Genomic DNA, 24,895 nt, shown 5'->3' with positions numbered 1-24,895 from the left:
TTTTTTGAAAATAAAACTCTAATTATAGGATAGATATAAATGGGAAACTTTGTCTCAGGTGAGATGATTCACCTGATTGTGCTTCAGTGCAAACAACATTTCATACTATTATCTTTAAAAGTCAAATTTTATTTTGATGATAAATCTGGTAGAATGTTTCATTTGTCCTTTCAATGTTCTACTCCACACCCATTTTATGGTTTGATATACGTTATGAATCATGGCAGCAAGGTCTGATTGACGTTATGAGTCATGGCAGCAACTTATGACCCAATCTCCAGTGAACTTACAGATTAAGGAAAGAATGAATATTGGCCTAATCAACTTTTTCTTCTATGTTCATGTTAAATGAAAATATTATTGTTAATACCCCTTTCACTGGTCTTGTTTAACACTATAACAGTAAGTTAGAGAAACCTACTAGAAATTTGTGTTGGGTTCTAATAGGTTTTACTTTTGTTTTGTTTTTCGATATTTTAGTATATGATATGATCCCTTCATTTCCATAAAATGTCAAATAGTAATAGAACAATAAACCAAGGTCTTAGTTTCCCCTGGATATAAATTGTTGTATAGATGTTGTTTTGGCAGAATACATTTGTTTGTAGATGTTGTTTTGGCAGACTTGGTAGACATCACAAGTTCATTACTAGTAATTAATACTATGTGAATGGCTATTATTTATTTAATTGATTCAGTTGCTTGATTATCCACAGTTTCTAAATTTCTTATTTATAATGCTTTGATAAGTTTTTAATGTTTCATTAAATTTTTTTGATGTAGAACTTGCACAATCACACTTGGAAGAGCTCACTGAAGATATAATGAACATGAATATCAATAAGGATGAGAACAAGGAAGACACCTCTTCAATGGAACCCTTAATGGATCCAGTCCCTTAATCAATGATGACTTTTACTTTTTGATATGGCACTTGGATTTTGCCATTATGGATATTTTGATATGCCATATATGTAATCATTTTGGTTTTTAATTTCTTAATATGTAATGTCTTTAAATTTCTTTATATGGCACTTGGATGCCATGTAATAATTTTGGTTTTTTTTATTATGGCACTTTGACATATTATTAAATTTTATTGTATGGAGGTTGGAACCTTTTGGACTAGTAATTTTATTTTGAAGGAATGAAAAATATTTTCTTTCGTTATTATTTGAATTTTTATTACTTGATTTATGGTTGAATTATAATTTTAGATGTATGAGAGTTGATAACAGGTTATTCGAGTTAAGTTTAACCTATTAATGAAATAGGTTGTTTGGATTAGTTAGGATTTATTATTGAAATAGGTTATTAACAGGTCATTTGTGTCAACCCTATTATGACCTACTAATTAAACGGGTTAAATGTGTCGTGTTGGGTTACCCGTTTAATAAACAGGTCGTGTTAGGGTTGAGGAAACCTAACCCGTTTATTAAACAGGTCGAGTTCGGGTTGACCCATATAACATAATACTTACAGCTCAACCCGACACGAACCCAACATGCAAACACGAATTGCCACCCCTACCTATGACCTGTTTATAAACGGGTTAGTCGTGTATGGTTTGCGGGTCGTGTCGGATTTTGCCACCTCCTAGGATTAGTGATATATAATGTAACATCTCAACTTAAAAAATATATAACTATATAACTATATATATATATATATATATATATATAAGGTCAATTTTTTGGGTGTCCCAAGTGCCCCCACCTACCCCACTATCCCCCGCCAAACATCTCACACACTCCTTTACTCTTGGCCGGCCATCCCTTTTAATCTTATTTTGTTTTCTTTGTTTTCTTTTCACTTAAACACACATGCTCCTCTCCCTCATACTCTCCCACGGTACCCACTCCACACCACCATCTCCCTCATCATTTTTCCGGCAAGATCACTAGAAAATCCTTAGGAACCTCTAAGCATCTTCATCCCTTTTATTTGAGGTAAAGATTTCAAATCTATTTTATGAGTTTTATGCTTTTGCTTGAGGTTCTCTTTACCTAAGCTTTGACAGTAATATTCATGTGATTTATGAGCTTTGGAAGTGATATTATGTGTTTATATGTATGGGTTTTGTCTTGGTGGATTTATTTGATGAGTGGGTTTATAGTTTTTACAATGACGGTTATCTAAGTGGTGAAGATTTGTGGGTTTTGGCTTTTTAATGTGAAATAAATAGTGAATATAATTTTTATTGATTACTAGCCGCAAACCCTCGTGTTGCACGTGATAATTATTTTTATGGTGGTTTTATTATTTTTTATTTTTTACAATTTAAACTAATATAATAAAGAGTAATGTATTTTGTAATCATATATATTTTTTATTATAGGAACACTTATAAATGTAATATAGGAACAATCGTAAATTATAAATATAAATTTTGTCGAGCCAAAATGAAAACAATACAATTTTCTCAAAAATTCAAAAGGCAAATTAACAAAAATATTCATTTTTTTAATAAAAGTTATTTATAACATTTTGTGAATCATTAAAAAGAACATAAAATTTGGAAATTATTCTTTTAGTTTTACACAAACTTTTTCAAACTTTATTTTTTTTGCCTACAATCAAAAATACCGAAAAACGTAACTAAAAAAAATAATAAAACTTAACAATGATTAATTGGACTAATTAGGAAAACAATTTGCTGTTGATAATCTATTAAAGTTTTTTTTTTTTTTTTTTTTTTTTTTTTGTAGAAATTGTAATTTAGTCCACCCAAAACATATTATCAGATAAAAAATTATTAGCAAAATCTAAGAATTAAAATTTCTATATATGCATTGTTATAAAATAATAATAATAATTAAAATAAAATTGCAAAAGCTAAAATTTGTCACCCATCCGATTATTTTTGTTTGGCTACCTTTTGCTTTTCTCTAAATAAATGGTATTATAGAGTACTTCTAATACAACTATTAAGAGTACTTTGTCCACCACAAAGGATTAAAAAACAAACAAAAATTAGTAAAGTCTCATAGTTTAACATCTAAATTGAGCACTATAAAAAATCATGCTATGTAATAGAATTATATTATATTTTTATATGCTATATTTAATTCTTTATAATGCAATAGGATAACTTTTAACAATCAAAGAGAACAACAACAACAAAAACAAAAAAAACAAAAACAAAAACAATTTAAAAAACTAAACTAAATTGCATTAACACAAAGTGGAGTTTTAAAGAATATAAAAAATTATCAACCTAAAGCAGAGATGAAAGAAAAATAAAATAAAATAAAAAACCCAAAAAAAAAATTTGAGAGAGAGAGAGAGAGAGAGAGAGAACCTTTTTATTGTGAGGGAAAACTATGCATAAAATGGAAGAGATAGTGACAAATTTATAGTAGAGGGTGTGAATAAGAAGAAACAAAAATAGAGGAAGATGAAGGGAAATATGAAGAATGATATTAATGTAGAGGGTAGTGGGGAGATGAGAAGGTAAGGGAGGGAGAAAGGTTGGAGTAGTAGTGGGGAGATGAAAAGGTAAGGAAGGAAGAAAGGTTGGAAAAGTGTAAATATTAAAAAAAATAATTGTTAAAAACAATTATAGGAAAATTAGAAAGAAAAAATATAATTATGTGGACTTTGATGTGGCTCAACTGGAGCGTAGCAAGAATAAATGGTTTCAGCTTTTAGATATATATATATATAGAGAGAGAGAGAGAGAGAGAGAGAGAGAGAGAGAGAGAGAGAGAGAGAGATTTGGAGCAAGTTAAAGATTCAAATTGTTTGCCTTGGAGGATATTATGATTTTTGGTATCATGAGTCTCTTGTTGATGTGGTGTAAATTTTGTGGGAAGTACTTATAAGGTGTTGAGGTTTTGATGTTAGAGATAATACTTTGAATGACTTAAGTTTATAAATTGGGGTCTATGTCTTGTAAATTAATTTGTTGAGAAACTTTAAAAGTGGAATACATTATTAATGAGGTTAAATACTAGGCTTGCCTAATCAATTGCTTATTTAGCAATTCATAATTTGTAGCTAGATACAATTTTAAGTTTTATACTTATTGTGATAGGTTTACTTGATATTGTTTAGGTTCTAGCTAATCTCTTTTGGGGTTTGGAGAGTTAGGCTTTTTGCGGGTTGCAAGGTAAATAGCTTTTTAACAGGATTTTTGGAAAATAACCATGTTGTATAAATGTTATTTTTGAGTCAAACACATTTTGGGAAATTATTTCGGGAACTATGTCTTTTTAAAAAAGAATTGTGTTGTGACTCTATTATATATGATTATGTATGAAAAGTGCATCATATTTGGTATTGCATTTGGGGAAATGCATGAATTGTTGACATGGAAAATATGAGCATCTTTGATTTAATCTTCGATAATGAATTCATGGATTTTATGGTATATTGGAAAATGTAAAGATGCTTGTCTTGTCTTGTATTATTTGAGAATTGATAGAAAATTTTGTTGACAAAGAATGAATTTGGAAACCTTACATACTTTGTGGAAGTTTTGGTTGTTTAAGGTTTTTCTGAAACTAACTAAATATAAACTATGTACCTATGAGCTTTATGTGGTTTTAACCCTATGCCATGTGTGATTTCCTGGTGATCACCGATTTGATTTCTATAGTCTTTGTGACAATGGTGTCAGATCCAGGTCAGTGCCCTTTCATTTTGGATAACGCGTTCTTTCTTGCCCCCCATAGGGGAAGAGGTTCCTTGATTGTGTGTGGGTGAGGCTGCTGCCCATGGGGCCAAAAGACCACATGCAAAAGAGGTTCTATTTGACGCATTCTCCCTGTTGCTCATAGGGGGAGAGAAAAAACCTTAAGGGTATGGGTGAGGTTGCTGCCCATTGGGCTAAGAGACTACATACTAGAGAGGACAATATCATGCCAACTGTGAATGAGTGGATCCCTTGATTGGTCTATATGGTAGTGTGGTATCTTTGTGATAATTTACCTTATATTAGATTTTATGGCTTTGGAATTATATTGTTAGTGCTCATAGATTATCGTATATAGTTTCATGGTATTTATTTTAAGAAGCTATATTTCATTATTTAATCATTCTTGTCATATTATTGTTGTCTATTGAAAATGATCTTGTAGTATTCAGTTAGAAATTTTCCAAATTAAAACATGCTTTGTAAACTGTTCATCATCATCAAACTTGCATTTCCCCCACCCCCATTAATTATACTACTTACTGGGCTTTATTTTATCCCATTCTTTTACAAAAAATTTCAGAGTAGGGTAACGATCGTTTTTAGACATGTTTTTGTGGCTAGTAGTAGTTAGACTAATTACTAATGGAGGCTGGACTTTTGTAATGTTGATCTTTAGATAATGTACATCCTATGGTAGGCTTGACTAATTTTTTTTTTATCTAATAGTGGTGATGAATTTTATTCCCACTGACGGGACAAGTTGGTGATATATAATTACATTTATTCAAACCTCCATTCTTGTGTAGCCAATGGTCCTTGTAATTATTGCATAGAGCTCTGACTTACTTTGGGAGTATCTTTAATAAAATTATTATGAAAATCCTTGATGTTGGTACTTGGTATGAATTGTTTGGATTAAATTGTCAAAAAGGTCAAATCTACACGTACCTTTGGGATGTATTTCTCATGCTTTGGACTCTTTTGGATTTAGGGCCCTTTTGGTTTGGGGCGTGACATATAGGCATTAATCTTTATTTTCTCTTTGTGTGAAGGTAGGCATGGTATTGTAGGGGGACAATGGCAAAAAGCTCCACAATCCTAGAAGTAAGAAGAAAAAGATGACAGGCAATAGTAATTGAAGGCCATGGTCAAAGCTCCCTGAGGCTTTGCTTTATCTAATAACAAAGTGGTTAGGTGCTATAGACTATATTATGTTTGGTTGTGTCTGCAGAACATGGAGGTTGTATTTTTTGGCATACAGGCAGGAGTTTATGGCATTGCAGCCTGCATTAGCTGTCTTTTTACCAATTCATTCTAAGAGGGATTTTTTTTTCTATAACATCTTTGATCATATGAGGTACAAGACGAAACTGCCTAACATTAGTGGCAAATTCTGTTCAGGAACCACTTGCGGATACTTGATCTTGGAAGACAATAAAAGGCCAAATTCACAAATTTGGCTTTTGAATCCTTTTACCAGGCATGAACTCCATTTCCCTACATCTTTTATGCTAGCACCTTGTTGTTGTTTAATCCTTGCTTCTTTAGTCGTATGCCTTTGCCAAAGTTCGTAATCATAGCTCTTTGCAGATTTTGCCTAAAGATACATTTTTGTAGATCTACAGATGCCAAATGGACTGCATTTCTTTACAATGGCAAATTACATAACAGTCCTATTAATGCCCCATGGACAATTGTTAATGGAGCTGTCTTCAATGGTAAGTTATATGTTATATCTAGTCATGGAAAAATTGGGGTACTAAATCTGAATTTACCTCCTAATATGACCCCTCTAGAAGTAGAATGCATTGCAAATTTGAAAGGTGAACCATGTTTATTGGGTATGATCAAAAGCTCCTGTTGATTGATAAAAGTGGAAGTAATTTTGAAGTTTATGAGCTAAATTTTCTGAAGATGGAATGGGTGAAGATGAGTAACGTCAAAGATCAAGCTTTGTTTCTTGGCTTTAGTAAGAACTCAAGATTCAGCAGCATAACTAGATCAAATGGTAGTCAACAATCATCTATTTATACCTACAGTTTTGGATTAGAGGGCAATTACATCCTATTGGAGATGTTGGATGGTAGTAATCGTGAGTGCTCACAGTTACCTTTCATGCGAAGAAAATATATCCAATCTTTAAGTGTTTTACCATCCTGGTACTTTCCATCTCAGTCATTCAGTGTGGAAGACTAGTCATGAATGATTTGGACAAGTGTTTGAGGGGTTCTGTATATTTTCGACAAAGTTAACTTGTGGTTGTGGATAGTTAACTTGCAAATTGTACAATCTCTTATGTAAGATGAAATCCATAAGTGATTATTCTCTTCTTGTTAACATAATTTTCCTTGAGGTAGTACATTGTTACTTTTATGGCTATTGTCACTGGTATTGGCTTGATTATTTATTTCTTAATAAAATTCAAGAAAGCATTGGACATAGGAGGAGATATGGAAATGTTTGCTTGCTTAATTTTGATGACAAGCTCTTGATGATTTATAGCATTGATAGAATGGCATGTTAATAATGTTGTTATTATTATAAACATAATTTCCAAACTCACCCAAAAAGCCACATAAATTTCAAACCCTCCCAAAAGCCTAAGACCCAATACCATACAATGGATTGGAAGTTGGAGTAATAATTTGGAAACATCCAAGCAGGATGCCCACAAAAACCAAATGCCATTGGTCTTGTTGATCTTGTTGAGTTTCTACATATACTTTAGCAAATAATAATACATTAGTCTCTTCACACATGTTTAGTTATTTAAAAAAAAATTATAGTGTTTAAAGGGAAGCAAGGGAAGAAGAGTAGAGTTAATCGGATATTAGGCTAATTTTTGACCAAATGGACCATTAAACTGAACTTTTAAATGTTTTTTTTAGAAGAAAGGGAGAATGATATTAATGGTTGAATTGAATATGCACTTTCAGATTAATTCATTCTCTTTACCCATTCAAGAGTAGAATATAGCATTAACAATCCTCTTCGGTTGCGGTGAACTTTGATGAGGAGTGTTATGGGCTTTTTGCCTAATTGGTGAGGTGAAGAATATTAATATATTGGCATTTTAAGCCAACCAGTAAGGTAGTAGATATTTGGGCTTATGAGCCCTTAGAGCATCCACAGCAGTAGAGTTAAAAATTTAGCAATTTAGCTCCACCAAAAGTTACTTTATCTATTTTACCTACACACATGCTGCAGCAGTGGATCTATTTTAGCTTTCAACACAATAAAATAATATATCTATTACAATAAAATAATTTATCTCACTACAATAAAAACACCACAAACCGATCCACCAACATAGCCAACCAAGAACAATCACCCACAACCAACCAACAACAACCACTGCCAACCAAAAACAACTGCCTACAACCACCCAACAACAACTAACAAGCCAAGAACAACCACCCACAACCACTGCCAAAAATCCAAATTAGCCAAAAACTACCACATAAATCACCACCATCAACATAATTCCCAAGCCACCACCACCATTAGAAACCCAACCCACTCCACTGCCCATCAAAACCCATTGCAAAACACACTGAAATCCACCGAAACCCATTGTGAAACAAACTGAAACCCACTGCAAAACCCAACCTAACCCACCGCCACCAACCACCAGCCACCACCGCCCACACCCACTGCCACATCCACCGATACCCATTGCCAAACCCACCGATACCCAACCCACAAACCCAAAATCAAATCACAAACTCAAACCCACTTTGAAATCAAACACAAATCCAAACTAAAATCCCTTCTTTTCACGAAACCCAGAGAAACCCACGAAATCCAGCCACAACCACAGCCACGAAATCCATGGCGCTCTTGAGTTCGATGAAGGCGGTGCCGGTGGAGCTTGGATCGACGATGAAGCTTAGGTCGACAATGGAGCTTGGATCGACAGTGAGATGGAGGACTAGGCTTGTTGGCGTTGGGTGAGCGGTGAGATGGAGGACCGGGCCAAATGGGTCGGCGGCATGGGACGACAATGGGGGCGATGACGATGAAGATCGATGATAAAGATCCAGAATAGATCGGCGAAGCAGAGAGTAGATGAGGGAGAGAAAAAAAAATGAGAAGGAAAGAGGAAGAAAGAAAAGAAGCCAAAGAGAGAGAAAAAAGAAAGAAAGAAAGAGAAAATATTTTTTTAATGGAAGAGGAGAGAGAAATTCAATAAAATAATATATATTTTTTTTAGCTCTCATGAAAAGTGCACATCTATCTATAGATGTGCACTGTAGCAATGGAGTTAAAAATTATAGATTTAGCTCCACTGTTGTGAGTATGATTTTGGGGTTTGAGAAGCTAAAATATAGTAATATAGCACCACTGCTGTGAGTGCTCTTAACATTGAAATGAATCTTTCATTCCTCCGGCCAAATTTCTACAGCATCCATATCACAAGATGCACACAATTGCAATTATATTACATTTTTTTGGGTAACAATTTGGATGTATATACACACACAATGCAGTTATAATACATTTAATTTTTGGGGAGGAAAAGTTAGAATTTTTTTATGTCAGTTAAGTTACAAGACTTTTAATAAAACATAATATAAAGTTGTGATTTACATCCATGTATTTTTGTTGGCTTTCATTCCGTATCAAATTTGATTGTAATTTTGTTTAATCATTTCCCAGTATTTTTGTGGGATTTAATGTAAGGGCTGTGTTTGTGTGTGAGAGTTTAGTGAAGAATTTGTGAAGAGGTGGTTTTCACGACTAGACTCGCAACTGATGACCTGCGAAATAAGCCATGTGAGAAGCACACGCTAGAATTTGAAGAGTAAAGCTGGTTTTTTGTGAGTGACTTGCGACTCAGGCCAAGTCGCAAGTGACTTGCGAAACCTACTGCTTGTTGCTTTTTGGAATGTGATTTTTTCTGTTCTTTGCCAACACTATATAAACCCTCATTACTCACAAAATGTAAAAGGAAGGAGTATTTTCTAAAGAAACTTTTGAGAGAGAAACCCTAGCCAAACACTTGAGAGTTAGAGATTGTTTTATCCACAATCCTCTACATCATTTCTCTAAAGTTTCCATTTACTCCCACCTTTTCATTTACACATCCTTGAAAGGTTCTTAGCCTAAACACTTACCTCACTCATTTTGAGTATTGAGAGAAGTTTTGGTGCCTTTGGGAAGCATTGGAAAAATCCATTGAGTGGCAGATGCAATTGAGCGAAATTGCGGGATCCAAATAACTAGTGAAGACAAGACTCTGAGAAGTTTGTTGGTAGGGCTGTAAACAAGCCGAGCTTTGTTGAGTAGTGAATGTTCAAGCTTGGCTCGACAGTAAAAGTAGAATGTTCAAGCTTGGCTTGGGCTTAATACAAGCCTACAAATAATGTTCAAGCTTAAGCTTGTTATAAAGTATAAAAGCTTGAATTCGGCTTGGCTTGGGTTGGCTTGATTCATTAGTCAAGCCAAGCTCAAGCTCAAGCTCAATATCAAACCCAAACTCAAACTCAATATCATGTTTTTGAGGTTGAGATCCAACACAAGTATATTATCAAGCCTATATTAAGTTTATTATCTAGCTTATTTGGTTTGGATGAGTGGTCTCAACTTATAATTAATCGAAGCCTTAGAAGGATATGAGTTTACTTGTCAAGCTCATATCAATTTTATTACCAAACTCATAAAAAAGCCTAGGCTCAACTTGCTTTGTTACTTTTCTATTGAGCCTTAGCATTCACGAGCTTGTTCATGAACAATATTTTTTACTTAGACTTAGCTCGTTTATTAAACAAGCCTAAAACTAAAACTTAAGCTTGGCTTGTTTATATACAAACAAACAAACATGAACGAGCTTTTTATCAAGCTAAGCTCAAGTTATTTATGAACGGCTTTGTTCATTTACAATCCTATCTGTTGGTAATAGGAGTTTGGAGGACTCAAGTACATTGGGTAAATTAAGCTAGAAGAGTCTTTTTGATATTCGTGTACTTCAACTTATTCACAAGCGGATCGATTTTGGTTTGGAGAGCTGCGGAGAGGTTTTTTGTCAAGTACTTTGGTTTCCTCTTCAATAACACGTCTTGGTATTATCTTGTATTTACATCTCTCTTTCCTACTTTTTAAGCTTTACATTTATTGCATATTGTACTTGCTTATGGTTTAGAGTAGTGTACTGGTTTATTGTGCGTGCTTTACTCTTGTTTCGCACTTAGATAACTTAGAATAAAAACAATTAAGGCATAATTTAAAATTGGAGATCTAAACAAGCATTAGTGTTTTCACACTAATTGAGCTTTCACATAACATTTTAAAAGACTTCAAACTAAAGAAGTTGAATAAATTGAAAATAAACTTGAGCAAACGAGTCATTTTGGGTGAATTAGTTCTATTTGGAGGTCATTTTAGCTTTCCCACATCCCTGTATGTGTTTGGGATTTCAGTTTTGTTTCAAAATTTGTTGCCTTTTGTCTTAGTGTTTTTTTTTTTTTTTTTTGATTTTTAATTTTATTTTTTTACAAATAACTTAACTTTTAATTATTTGAAAATAAACCAACTTTTAAACTTTTCGTCAAAAATTTAATATAAAAATAACTATATGTATTTTTTTTATTAATACTATGCAAATAAATTATAAATAAAAGTAAAATCCAAAATGTATTACAAGAAAAAATAATTTTTTTTAGCTATTTTATCACCTTAAACACCAAAAAGAGCCCAACATCAATGATGCCAAAGCCAAACTTTTTTGGCAACTTGCTACATTAAATTGCTAGTCTTGACAGTTCACTACCGCAAGAAAGGATAAAAAAAAGAAAAAAAAGTTATGCTTTTTGTTGGGTATTGTGGCAAAGAGGAAGAGAGAGAAAGTGAGAAAAAAATTAATAAAAAATGAATAATGCTTGCCTATAAAAAAAAATAAGAGAATTGACATAGAGCATGTTGTAAAATTATGTATTAAAATAAATAAAATAATTTTTTGAGGTGTTAAATACCAAAAATTTTAGCTCCACACCCTAAGCCTTTAACAACATTTTGTTTATCCAAAATTTTCCATTATTACATTTTTTGGGTTTATCGAAAAATTATACCACGAAATACATGGCGGGAAAATTACACCACTGAACCTCCAAAATCAAAATTTGAGCGGCTTTTTTTTTTGCTTTATATAAGCAACAAAAATTACCCCCAGAAAAAAGAATAGGAGGTCACTTGTGTTTTCACAAAAAATTTCGAAGCAGGTACTTTACTTAACTAATTAAATATGTATACATATTTTTTTCAAATATCAATTTTTTTATGGGCTTTCCCTCTGTTTGGGGCTGAGAAAATGTAGGAAAGCCGAAGAAAAGTTTTTGAGTCATATATCATATTTGTTTCATATTCCTACTGCCATCTGCCATCTTATTTAATATGGGTTTTATTATTATGTCGATATATCATGTTCTACAAATGGTGCAAACTTGAGATCATTGTTTGTGTATTTTGTGTACAGAAAATGGGTGCTATATGTTTGAAGAAATGTTAGAATGAGTAAAATATGTGTTTCTTGTGATATTCTTGCAATCTTGACTAAAAATATGTTAGTATATAATGGTGCTGATTTTATGTGTCCTAATAAATTCTTAAAAGTGGTTGACATCTTCTAAGATGAATAATATAATATGCTCTTAAGTCTAAATGTGTAGCACAAGTGTATATCGTTAGATGTTTATTTAGTGTCATATGTAGATTTTGATCAATATATTGTTATTGTGGGAAGGTTGGTATGGTGCTGCATAGGGGCAGTGACATGAATCTCAAGGGGTCTAGAAGGAAGAAGAAAGGAACGGTTGACAATTGTAATTGCAAGCCATGGTCGGAGCTCCCTGAGGCTTTGCTTGATTTGATAACAAAGTCGCTAGGTGTTATAGACTATCTCATGTTCGGCTGTGTCTGCAAAGGATGGAGGTTATATGTTGCAGCGCATGGGAAAGAGTTTATGGCATCCCAACCTCCAATTGTTGTTTTATTATCATCCTATGCTAGGAGAACTTGTTACTTCTATAGCATCTTTGATCAAAAGTTGTACAAGGCAATACTGCCGGACCTTGTTGGCAAAAGATGTTCTGGTGTCTCTTGTGGGTACTTTGTCATGGAAGACAAGAAAGAAAGTGCTGACTCTCAGATTTGGTTTTTGAATCCTTCTACAAGACATGAACTCCGTTTCTCTAGCCCTCCTAATCGTTATTTATCTATCATCCTTGTGTCTTTAGCCACGCCTTTGCAGGAGTTTGTAATCATAGCTATCGATGTTTTTTTTTTACAGTTCCGTAAATCCACAGATGTCAACTGGACTGTCTATGATTGCAGAGACTTATTTAAGGACCATTTTACAGACTATTCTCGGTGGTTATTAGATGGAGCTGTATTCAAGGGTAAGATATACATTTTAACCAATCATGGCGAAATTGGGATATTAAACCCGAATTCCTATCCTTATGTGACCCTGTTGGAAGTCAAAGGCATTGGATATAAGAGCTAACCCGAATTCCTATCCTTATGTGACCCTGTTGGAAGTCAAAGGCATTGGATATAAGAGCTCCGGACTACGGTTGCTTGCTTTTGAAGACAAACTCTTAATGATTCATAGACATGATGACAGAGTTTGGCAGAAGTTTCAAGTTTATCAGCTAAATTTTTTGAAGATGGAATGGGTGAAGGTGCAGAACCTCAACGATCAAGCTTTGTTTCTAAGTAATAAGAGCTCAGGATGTAGTGACAAGACCAGATGGAGGGGCAGCCAACAAACTATGAAATATGAAGGATGGAGTGTTAGCCAACGACCTAAGAATTGCATATACAATCTTGGAGCTTCGGTTGAGGAATACAGCATACATTTCCTGGATGATACATATCCAGAGTCTTTCCCCATCATTGATATAGAAGATTTTATGGATTTGATGGAAGAATCCTTAGATGTTCCATTGTGCTGCAAAATATCTATCAGAGATGCTTCCTCAGGTGCTCCATTCTGGTATTTTCCAAATCTGTGTAGCGGTGTGGATGCTCTCTATGATGACTAGTTAGGATTTCTTATTGTTCATGTACCCTACTTAATCATTTTGGCAAGACTTTGAAAGCTATAAATATTTTGTTGCTTTTCATTTCCCTTATCTGTGTACCTCATGGGTTATTAATGAAGAGAATTTCCTGCAACTAGAGTAGCTGGAGTCCTTTATTATTATTATTATTTTTCCTTATCCGTGTAGCATGGTTTTAAAACCCGTACAGTTAAATAACCGATCGGTTTGTGCCCCATTCCCAATTCAACCCGGTTTTTATTGGTTTTGACTGATTTTGAAGGATTTTACCAGATTGAACTGGTGACTTGTTCTTGGTTGAACCAACCGATCTAGTCCGATTTTTAAAACATTATTTATTAGACCTTGTGCCTTTCCAAATCACCACCACCACCCCATGGTCCCAATATATGGACATTTCTATTATTGCTTTGTAGATCCTTCAACTTAAGACACAAAGCTGAGTTTTTACCAATTTGTGTTAGGTTCCAAATAATATTATCACAAAAACTATAAATTCAAAATAGCAATCACACACAAGAACACAAATATTTATAGGGAAAATCCTTTCTCTTTGAAAGGAAAAATCACGAGACAAACTTTGAATCAATCACTATTTATCAAATTAATTACAATAATTCTTATGTATGTCTCATGGCTAAAGAAAACTCTCTCTTGTTTTTCTTTGCTTTTACACACTAATTATTTCTCTCAAAAGCTGTAATAATTTGCTCTCTCATTTCTATTTTATTCTCCACGCACAACTCTCTCTTAGCTGTCTTCTTTTCTTTAAACAAAGGACTCTTGTGCCAAAACCAAAGCCAAAGCCAAAGCCAAAGCCAAACAAATTCTTTGAAGCATTGCCTATTTATAAGACTTTTTTTTTTATTCTCTCTTGAATTAGGAATACATTATTTCTTTAATAAGGAATAGATTTCTCTTCCACACCAAAGAATAGTCTTTCCTTTCACACAAGGAAATAGAATTTCCTTTTACACCAAGGAATAGTCATTCCTTCCACACAAAGAAAACCCAAATTAATATTTCCTTCTTCAACTAGGAAATTATTTCCTTCTACACCAAGGAATAGTCATTCCTTCCACACAAAGAAAACCCAAATTAATATTTCCTTCTTTAACTAGGAAACCTAATTAACTTTCTAAGTCACAATTGAAATTTGAGACATTTCCCAACAAATTGTTCATGATAATGTCATTTGCTACCAAATCGAAGTAGAAACAATGAAAGATTAAACTCCCAATTCCCTTGCACATAAAAGTACAAACAGTCCAGCATAAAAAAGGAGTTTTCTTTTACTATATTAATAAAGTTATTATTATAAACATAAACTAGCATTATGCCCTTGCATCACGGCTAAATCAAGAATAATATATTAATTTTTTTATAAAATTAATAATATAATTAATTAATTATTATTTTTTTGCTGAGTAATTGTTTATTGCGGGGGATAGAACTCCCGTGCTAACGGTTACAAGGAGAACCAGGTACCACTAGGCTACAAGGCCCGGTGGTAATAATATAATTAATTTGAATAACAAATAAAATAATATAAATATAAAAAAATTAAGTTACATGGAAAATGCATATTATGTAAGTTCAAGTTAGTTATTTTTTGTGCAAAAACAAATATTATAAGATATTATAAAATATTATAAAATTATTATATATATGTATGTATATATAAGTATATAACTCATGAAATTCGCCCAAGAAATGAAAAAAGTTGGAAAAAGTTATTAATAAATATTGTTATTCTTCTTAATTTGACATTTTCTGAACCCAAACCAATCAGGCCGAGAAAAGCAAAAAGTAGTGGGCCTCACCCACAGGCCCACTGGACCATATTAGTGCCCACAGCCCACAACCAGCAACCACAAACCCATCCCCAATATTAGGATCTCATTCCCGCTCAGGTAGTACAGAGTTTCCGTGCACCCTATGGCGGGGGAAGATGTTGTGGCTGACGTGGCAGAGGTATCCGACGTGTCAGGTATCTTCTTGTTGTTAATATTGATGATTTTATCTTTATGGCTTATGGGCTTTCTATCTGTGTTTGGTAGCTAAGAAACCGTAGGAAATCAAAAAGAAAAGTAGGAAGAAAAATTGAGTCATATGTTAGATACTGGTAATTGTTACTTGGCTAAAAGGGAGCAACCGAGCAATGGTTGAATGCTGAGTTTTGCTTTTGTTGTTGTGTCCTGAGTATGAGTACTATTATGTGTTTGAAGAAATGTTATAATGAATGATATCTATGCTGTTCTTATTGTGATATTTTTGCAGTTGTGCCTAAAAAAGAAGATGCAGCTTGATAATCAATTTTATTATGCTTTGTACCTCAAATCATGCTATGTTATGTTCTATCCTAAGAAGTACGGACACCTTCATTTAGGTGTCATACCCGTGTCATTCCATCATACTGGCCATTTTATGTTAAAATTTTTCATAAATTGCTTGTGTCACCGTGTCCATACTTCTTAGGTTCTATCTATCTGTACATGTGTGTATTTTGCCTGATACAGGTGCTGATATTGTTGTCCTAAAAACTCGACCTTTTAAGTATGCTATTAACTTTAGATGTCTTGGGCACAAGCATGGAATGTGGAACATTGGGTTGAAAACAATAAGATGCTATTATGAATCTAAACCTGTTCAATGTTTATTTAGTGTCATATTTTGGAACTTATCTTCTTCTCTTTTTTTTTTCTTTTATTGGAGGGTAGGCATGGTACCGCAGGGGGGCAATGGCCTTAATCTCATGGATGTCAGTGATGATCTCCTTGATCTGATGACAAAGCCGCTAGGTGCTATAGACTATCTCATATTTGGCTGTGTCTGCAAAAGATGGAGATCGTATGTTGCAGAGTTTAGGCAAAAGTTTATGGCATCCCAACCTCCACTTGTTGTCTTATTATCACCGTATGCTAGAAAATATTGTTACTTCTATAGCATCTTTGATCAAAGTTTGTACAAGGTAACACTGCCAGATCTTTTTGGCAAGAGATGTTCTCGTGTCTGTTGTGGGTACTTTGTCATGGAAGACAGGATTGAAACTGTTAATTCTCATATTTGGCTTTTGCATCCTTTTACAGGACATGAACTCCATTTTCCTAGACCTTCTAATCAATATTTTTTTGTCATCCTTGCGTCTTTAGCAACTCCTTCGCAGGAGTTTGTAATCATAGCTATTGGTGGACAATTTTTACAGTACTATAAATCCACAGATGTCATGTGGACTGCCTATGATTATACTGACATATTCAAGGGCACTCCCATGGATGGTAAGCGGTGGTTTCTAGGTGGAGTTGTCTTCAAGGGTAAGATATACTTGTTAACCAATCATGGTGAAATTGGGGTAATACGAAAACTGAATCCCCACCCTTATGTGACCATGCTGGAAATAGAAAGCATTGGATATAGCAGCTTTGAAGTTAACCTACAGTTGCTTGCTATAGATGACAAGCTCTTGATGATTTGTAGAAATGGACTACAAATTCAAAGAGAGCAATTTCAAGTTTTTGAGCTAAATTTTTCGATGATGAAATGGGTGAAGATGGAGAACTTCAATGATCAAGCTTTGTTTCTGAGGCATAGGAGCTCTGGATTTAGCAACGTAACCAGATGGAGTGGTAGCCGACAGCCTATGAATTGCATATACAATCTTGGAATTTCAGATGGGATATGCACCTTACATTTCCTGGATGATAGAGATCCCAAGCCTTTCCCGAGTCCTCCCCCTCAACCTATCACACGTGCTTCCTCAGGTGCTCCGTTCTGGTATTTTCCAAATCTTTCTGGCAGTGTCGATGCTCTCTATGAGGACTAGTCAGGGTTTCTTATTGTTCATGCACCCTACTTAATCATTTTGGCAACACTTTGAAGGCTATACATATTTTTTTGCTTTTCATTTCCCTTATCAATACCTCATGGGTTATCATTGAAGAGATTTCCTACGAGGATAACTGGGGTCCCTTTCTTCATTTTCATATTTTTGTCTTTCAGATGTTTAAGGTTTTGTTGACTGGTGTGTTTCTATTTTGCTTTTTGTTGTGTCCCAAATAATGAACAGCTTTTGATGTAAATTTTTAATTTTTTTTTTCATATTCCTATTACCATATGTCACTTAATTTATATGGGGATTTATTATTTCAATATGTCATCTGCTACAAATGGTGCATGCTTGATAATTTTTTTTGTATTTGTGTACAAAGTATGGGTACGATATGTTTGAAGAAATGTTAGACTAGAATTTATGTTTCGCTTATTGTGAGATTTTGTAATTGTCCCTAAAAAACAAAATGTAGCTCAATAATCAGTAATGCTGTGCCTTACACCTCAAAGGATGTTTTAAGTTCTACATATGTGTGGAGTTTTGCACTTCTTTGATAGGTATTGCCTGATAGAGGTGAAGATTTTTTGTCCTAAAATCTTCTAAATGGATCTTGGCCCAAGAATAACAAGATTTGCTGTTAAGTATGAATGTTATGCACAAGCATGTCATGCAGAAAATTCGGTTAAAAACAATAAGATACCATTACTATGAATGTAGAACTGTTAGATGTTTATTTAGTGTCATATATAAAATTTGATCAATAGTTTCTTTTTGTGGGAAGGCATGTTGTTGCAAGGGGGCAGTGACATGAATCTCGAGGGGCCTAGAAGGAAGAGGAAAAGGATGGTTGACAATAGTAATTATCAACCATCTCATAGACTATCTCATGTTTGGCTGCGTCTGTAGTGGATGGAGCCATGGAGGTTGTATGTTGCAGCACACAAGCAAGACTTTTTGGCATCCCAACCTCCACTTGTCTTATTAAAATCAAATGCGAAGAGAGTTTGTTACTTCTATGGCATGTTTGAGCAAAGATTGTAAAAGGCAATACTGCTGAGCCTTGTTGGCAAAAGATGTTCTGGTGTCTCCTGCGGGGACTTTGTCATGGAAGACGAGAAAAAAAGTGCTGATTCGCAGATTTGGCTTTTGAATCCTTTTACAAGACACAAACCCCGTTTCTCTGGCCCTCCTAATCCTTATTTTTCTGTCATCCTTGTGTCTTTAGCCACACCTTTGCAGGAGTTTGTAATCATAGCTATCGGTGGACCATTTTAACAGTTTTGTAAATCCACAGATATCTATTGGACTATCTACAAATATAAGGGCGTATTTAAGAGGAGTCCTATTGATGGTCATCAGTGGTTTGTTGATGGAGTTGTCTTTGATGGTAAGATATGCTTGTTAATCAATCATTGTGAAATTGGGGTACTAAACCCGAATTCTGAACCTTTTGTGAGCCTGCTGGAAGTAAAAAGCATTGGATATAGGAGCCCTGGAATGCAGTTGCTTGCTTTTGATGACAAGCTCTTAATGATTCACGAATTTTTCTCTTAGCCTACTGTAGATCATTCAACATTTAAAACACAAGCTGACTTTTGAGCAATTTATTCATAGTAATGTCACTAGCGACCAAATTCCCTTACACAGAAAAGTACAAAAGGGAATTTTCTTTTTCTTTGTTTAATAAAGTAAACTATTATTATATATATGAATTTCATACTCTCTCAGAAAGCCACATAATTTTCAAACCCTCCCAAAAGCCTAAGCCCCAATACCGCAATACCATACAATGGATTAGAGCTTTGGAAGTTGTATACATTATTTTTTATTATTACTATTATTTTATAGTTTTTAAAGTTGGTTTTTTTAAACCTGAACTGTATAAAAAAAACGAAAAAGAAGGAAATTACTCAAATTAGTATGAGATGAAAAAATATGAAACAAAGAAACAAGCAAAAGACCAAAAGAAAGATAATAGGATAAGGGGTAAAAAAGTCTTTTTAAAACTCATTTTCTTCCCTTTCACTTTCCCTTCCCCTTCCTCTCATATTTGTACCAAACCAAAGAGGTGAAAACTGTGTCCTTGTTCCCTTTTCAGTTTACTCCCCACCATTTTCGATCCACTCTCTTTTCCACCCAACCAAACAGACTGTTAAGGTGGTCACTTAGTTTGACAGAGAACATCAAAGCAGGTACTTTACTGATTTACTCTCCCAGAATTTTTTTATTTTTATTTTTATATATAAAAAAATTAGTGTAAGATTATTTTATGGGCCTTCTGTCTGTTTGGTAGCTAAGAAACAGTAGGAAAACAAAAGAAAAGTAGGAAAGAGAGTTTTGTATCATATGTTATAGTATTTGTTGTCTGGAGAACTTAGCTAAAAGGGTGCAATGGTTGAATGCTGAGTTTTGCTTTTGTTGTGTACTCAGTATGAGTACTACGTGTTTTGAAGAATTGTTAGACTGAATAATGTCTTTGCTGTTCTCATTGTGATATTTTTGCATTTGTGCTTAAAAAAGAAAATGCAGCTTGATAATAATCTATTTTATAATGCCTTATACTTCAAAGTTCAGAGTTCAAAGCATGTATTATTTATCTGTATACGTGCGGTGGTTGAAGTAAGTTTTGCCTGATAGAGGTGTTGATATTGTTGACACAAGTATAGCATAATATGTTGTTAACTGTAGATGTCTTGGGCACAAGTATCTAATGTGTAAAATTGGGTTGAAAACTTTAAGATGCTATGATATATAGCTAAATCTGTCAAATGTTTCCTTTGTTTCATATATTGAATGTAATCTATTTTCTCTTCATTGGAGGGTAGGCATGGTACTACAAGGGGGCAGTGACTTAAATCTCAAGGGGCCAAGAAGTAAGAAGAAAAAGATGGTTGATACTAGTAATTGGAGGCCATGGTCGGAGCTCCATGAGGTTTTGCTTCATCTGATAGCAAATCAGCTGGGTGCTATAGACTATCTTATGTTTGGCTGTGTCTGCAAAGGATGGAGATTGTATGTTGCAGCTCATAGGAAAGAGTTTATGGCATCCCAACCACCACTTCTTGTCTTCTTATCAACACAAGCTAAGAGAGCTTGTCATTTCTACAGCATCTTTGATCGAAGGTTGTACAAGGCAATACTGCCGAGCCTTGTTGGCAAAACATGTTCCGGTCTTTCTTGTGGGTACTTTGTCTTGGAAGACCGGAAAAAAAGAGCTGATTCTGAGATTTGGCTTCTGAATCCTTTTACAAGACATGAACTCCGTTTCTCTAGGCCTCCCAATCCTTATTCTTTTATCATCCTTGCTTCTTTAGCTACGCCTTTGTGGGAGTATGTAATCATAGCTTTTGACAGATGGTCCCCATTTTTACAATTATGTAGATCCACAGATGTTAATTGGACTGTTTATAATTCTGAAAATTTTCAGGGCAGTCCTACAAACAGTCCTTGGTGGTTTGTAGATGGAGTTGTCTTCAAGGGTAAGATATATGTTTTAACCGATCATGGTGAAATTGGGGTACTAAACCTGAATTCCCATCCTTATGTGACCCTGCTGGAAATACAAAGCATTGGATGCAGCAGCTTTGAATTAAATTTACTTGCTTTTGATGAGCAGCTCTTCATGATTCGTAGAATTATGTCAATTGCGAAAAAAGAAGTTTATGAGCTAAATTTTTCGATGATGGAATGGGTGAAGATGCAGAACTTCAAAGATCAAGCATTGTTTCTGAATGGTGACTATAAGAGCTCAGGATTTAGCAACATAACCAGATGGAGGGGTAGCCAACAACCTATTAATTGCATATACAATCTTGGAAGTTTCCTGGATGGTAGATATCCCGGGCCCTTTCCCATCATGGAAACACACCATATGGATATGATACACAATTCCTTAGATGTTCCATTGCACAAAATATCTACCACAGGTGCTTGGTCAGGTGTTCCATTCTGGTATTTTCCTAATCTATCTTGCAATGTGGATGCTTTCTCTGATGACTAGTTGGGATTTCTTATTGTTCCTGTACCCTACTTAATTAATTATTTAGGCAAGACATTGAAGTGTTATATATATATATATATATATATATATTTATATATTTGCTTCTCATTTCCCCTATTTGTAACTCATGAAATATCAATGAAGAGAATTACCTGCAAGAGGGTAGCTGGTGTCTTCTTCTTCTTCTTTTTTTGTCCTCCTGAAGTTTGGTGTTATTAATGTTGTTTTTAGACCATCTGCTTTTGTGAGATCAGCACCACAACCTTGTTGATGGATGTATATAGGAAAGAAAAAAGAGCTTGGCGCCGCAGGAACGCTTGAGACACAAGTTGATTTTTTACCATTTTATTTGGTAATGTCATTAGTGACCAAATTGAAGTAGAAAACAATAAAAAAATAGTACTCCCAAAGACATAGAAGTACCATTTTCATCACAAAAAGGGAATTTTCTTTTGTGGGTTATTAATACAAACTTAAATTTCAAACCTCCCCACTGAGCACTGATGGATGTATAAAAAAATTGCAGGTGGGAGGGGGATTATTATGAACAGTTCTCTTAAGTTTTAACCTACAGTGTGAAGATCATTCAATACTTCAGACAAACTATTTTTGACCAACTGATTCTAATGTCATAAGTGAAGAATAAATGACCAAACACATAAAAGTACCAGACTACCAGCAGTCCAGCACAAAAGGGAGTTTTCATTTGCTATATTAGAAGAAACATATATAATTTTCAAACCCACCCAAAAAGCTATACGGTTTTCAAACTCACTCAATAGCTAAGCCCCAATACCATAAAATATTGGAAGTTGGAAGTAATCATTCCAAACATCCAAATGCGATGCCCACAAAAGGCAAATGCCGTACGTCGAAATTCTATATTTTCACAGTTCCACCTTTATATCCAACGTCCTGAATATTTTCGATGAATTTAAACTTATAGTATTTTCTCGTGATAATTATTTTTAATTATCAAGTCAAGACATCAAATGATTTTTGGTATAGGCAATGTTTAAATCCTTTGAAACCTTACTAATTAAATTAATTAGAATCCACTTTTACTTAGAACAATTAGCCAATGTCTTATGCGATGCATAAGTACAAAATAAATAAATTTTAAAATATTTTATAAAAACTATATTTTTTTATATGAAATTATTTTTATGGAAGTCTCTACCATAGCTCCTAGTCATGAATTATCTTGCTCATTGGATCGAAGCTTGTCCATGGCATATGCTAAATCTCCCTTTAAGATGATATCTATAACACCTATTTCAATTGAAAAATTAATAACCTGGATAGCTGTGGCTGGAGTTACCTTCTCCAAATCTAAATTGCTCTTCCTTTGCAACTCAATGCTGCAATGAGCAACCAGTTATCATCTCAAATCAAAACTCTTGCTCCTACTTTGTCTTTAAAAATCACTCCATCAAAGTTTATCTTGAAGGACAACTCTTATTTATGCTTGATTGGACAAAAGTGTAGAGACAAATAATCATGTTACGTAATCCATTGAATTTTACTCTTACAATTCTGCATTGAACTTAGTTCTTATGCATAAAAGATAAAATTGAAAAGTTATTTATTAAATCTATCTAAAGCATTAAATTGAAAAGTTATTTATTAAATCTATCTAAAGCATTAAAGTAATAAAAACATATTAAAGATTTGAGTTGTTTGACCCAATCCATTTATTCTGACTCTTGTAATTCTACATTGAATTTAATTCTTATGTAGAAAATAGAAAACTTAAAAGTTATCCATTGAATCTATTTAAAGCATATAATGTAATAAAAGCATATTAAATATTTGAGTTGTTTGGTTAATTTAAAACATCATTTCATAGTTTGGGAAACAATGGGAAGAAGTAAATATAGAAGGCTAAATGTAAAACTACTCTAATAAAGCACCACGGGTAAAACCTCATGCACTCTCATTCATATGAGGTCTTTTCAAAGTTCAAACATCTTCGGTGGGTGCTTATAGGCTTTTTTCCCCCTTAATTATATATTTTTTTTAAAAATAAATATATGATTCATTTTTATCATATAATGTCTAATGATTGTTCTTTATTAAGTATTAGATTAAGAAACCAATGAATTTCTTTTTGGTTTTTTGAAAGTTAATTTTGTTAGCCTCAACTTTCAAATTTAGTTTAGATTTGAATTTCAAAATGTTGGGCACAATAACAACTTGGATAATTTCAAACCATTGGAGGATATCAGGATTTTAAATTTTTTTGATTTTTTATTATTTAACCCAATCATATGTCTTTTGGTTCTTATTTGTTAAGTAGAAAAGTTTGAAATAAATTAAAGTTTTTTTTTTTTTTTTTTTTTTTTTTTTTTTGAGAATCAAAATAAATTAAAGTTATATTTTAAGATTTGAGAAAAGTGGATGTAGGGTCCTTGGGCCCAGAAGTGCATTATCTATTCATATGTTGGGCTTATGGCCCAAGCCGAGGACAAGGATCTGTCCGAGGATGAGATGACTTCATCAGCGGAAATTTTATTGATGAATAAATGGTGGGGTTTAGTCTTAAAGGCTTCAGAAAGTTTGCCGAGGACGAAAACTTTCTCGGCAAAGCTTGACCGAGGTCTTGGGAAATGGATTGATAGCAAAGATGGCAATCCCTGAAATTCGTTTGGGGTGGACAAGCACGGTAGAGATATGAGATAAGGATGAACCCCAAAATATCTGGGGAGAAAGCTATTGCCTCCGCATTAAATGCACTACAGGTCTGCAGCTAATCCCCTGGCCGCATTAATGTGGAAGTGATGCCTGAACATTGTATTTTAGCCTTACAGTTACTGCTTGAAGACTTATGAGAAGGACTAATGGGACAAGTATCAACCCTAACCATCTAGCATACAGGTGGACGATTGAGGTAAAGGGAGAAGAGAGTATAAAAGAAGAGGAGAACGAACAATAGAGGAGATGGGAAATTAGAAAGAAAAAACAATGCAGCAATTCACAATCAAACTTGTAGCACTTTCTAAAAACATTATATTAGAACTATTGTCCTCGGACCAAGTCGAGGATGTTCCTTCTTCATTTCATAAGAGTTCATTTTTATCTCTTTGTCATGAAGCCTATCCATGTCGTTGTCTGATTAACTAAAACCCAGTGTTTTGACCCATTTCTCTACAAATTCATTGTTTTGGGCCTCTTGGGTCAAAGTTTGTCCATGTTCTGGGCTAGCTTTTTCGAATTGGGTCCTTACAGTGGACATTAAATATTTCTATTTAAAATCTTTATGAATATACTTATTTACCCTTATTTATAATGTTTTGGTAGAAAAAATATTAAGAAAATATAAATGATATTTTAAGGGTTTTATTTTTTAAATAAAAACAGTAAATAAA

General features: G+C 33.9%; 3 protein-coding genes across 5 annotated transcripts; all 3 read left to right on the top strand.

Annotated features, from left to right (window-relative positions):
* The first annotated feature begins 11,686 nt into the window (after positions 1-11,686).
* LOC115978316 lies at positions 11,687-13,816 on the top strand. Its single transcript, XM_031100335.1, has 2 exons — positions 11,687-11,856; positions 12,378-13,816. Exon 2 carries the CDS (start codon positions 12,384-12,386, stop codon positions 13,137-13,139), a length of 756 nt encoding a protein of 251 aa, XP_030956195.1. The 5' UTR covers positions 11,687-11,856; positions 12,378-12,383; the 3' UTR covers positions 13,140-13,816.
* Positions 13,817-15,603: 1,787 nt separating this feature from the next.
* On the top strand, positions 15,604-19,268 carry LOC115976747. 3 transcript variants are annotated; one of them, XM_031098217.1, is made up of 2 exons: positions 15,604-15,688; positions 16,419-18,299. In XM_031098217.1, the coding sequence occupies exons 1-2, from the start codon at positions 15,637-15,639 to the stop codon at positions 17,519-17,521; spliced, it is 1,155 nt and encodes a 384-aa protein (XP_030954077.1). In that variant the 5' UTR covers positions 15,604-15,636; the 3' UTR covers positions 17,522-18,299. The 3 variants fall into 3 exon arrangements, with proteins under 3 accessions (XP_030954077.1, XP_030954076.1, XP_030954078.1); XM_031098216.1 differs by lacking the exon at positions 15,604-15,688 and adding an exon at positions 18,309-19,268 and having other exon boundaries at positions 15,754-17,472; XM_031098218.1 differs by lacking the exon at positions 15,604-15,688 and adding an exon at positions 15,754-15,823.
* A 216-nt stretch (positions 19,269-19,484) lies between these two features.
* On the top strand, positions 19,485-21,709 carry LOC115976746. The gene is made up of 2 exons (XM_031098214.1): positions 19,485-19,719; positions 20,353-21,709. Exon 2 carries the CDS (start codon positions 20,355-20,357, stop codon positions 21,525-21,527), a length of 1,173 nt encoding a protein of 390 aa, XP_030954074.1. The 5' UTR covers positions 19,485-19,719; positions 20,353-20,354; the 3' UTR covers positions 21,528-21,709.
* The last annotated feature ends 3,186 nt before the right edge of the window (positions 21,710-24,895 follow it).

Source organism: Quercus lobata, chromosome 2 (assembly GCF_001633185.2).
Source record: "Quercus lobata isolate SW786 chromosome 2, ValleyOak3.0 Primary Assembly, whole genome shotgun sequence".
Taxonomy (NCBI): Eukaryota; Viridiplantae; Streptophyta; class Magnoliopsida; order Fagales; family Fagaceae; genus Quercus; species Quercus lobata.
Note: the sequence above shows the minus strand (reverse complement) of the source record. Positions and strands in the feature narration are given on the sequence as shown.

Bases quoted from the DNA above. Each gene is read 5' to 3' on its own strand.
- LOC115978316 (XM_031100335.1), top strand. From the start codon at position 12,384: ATGGTGCTGCATAGGGGCAGTGACATGAATCTCAAGGGGTCTAGAAGG.
- LOC115976746 (XM_031098214.1), top strand. From the start codon at position 20,355: ATGGTACTACAAGGGGGCAGTGACTTAAATCTCAAGGGGCCAAGAAGT.
- LOC115976747 (XM_031098216.1), top strand. From the start codon at position 16,295: ATGTGGAACATTGGGTTGAAAACAATAAGATGCTATTATGAATCTAAA. The intron at 17,473-18,308 runs GTATTTTCCAAA...TTTTGTGGGAAG, and splicing joins TCCTCAGGTGCTCCGTTCTG to GCATGTTGTTGCAAGGGGGC.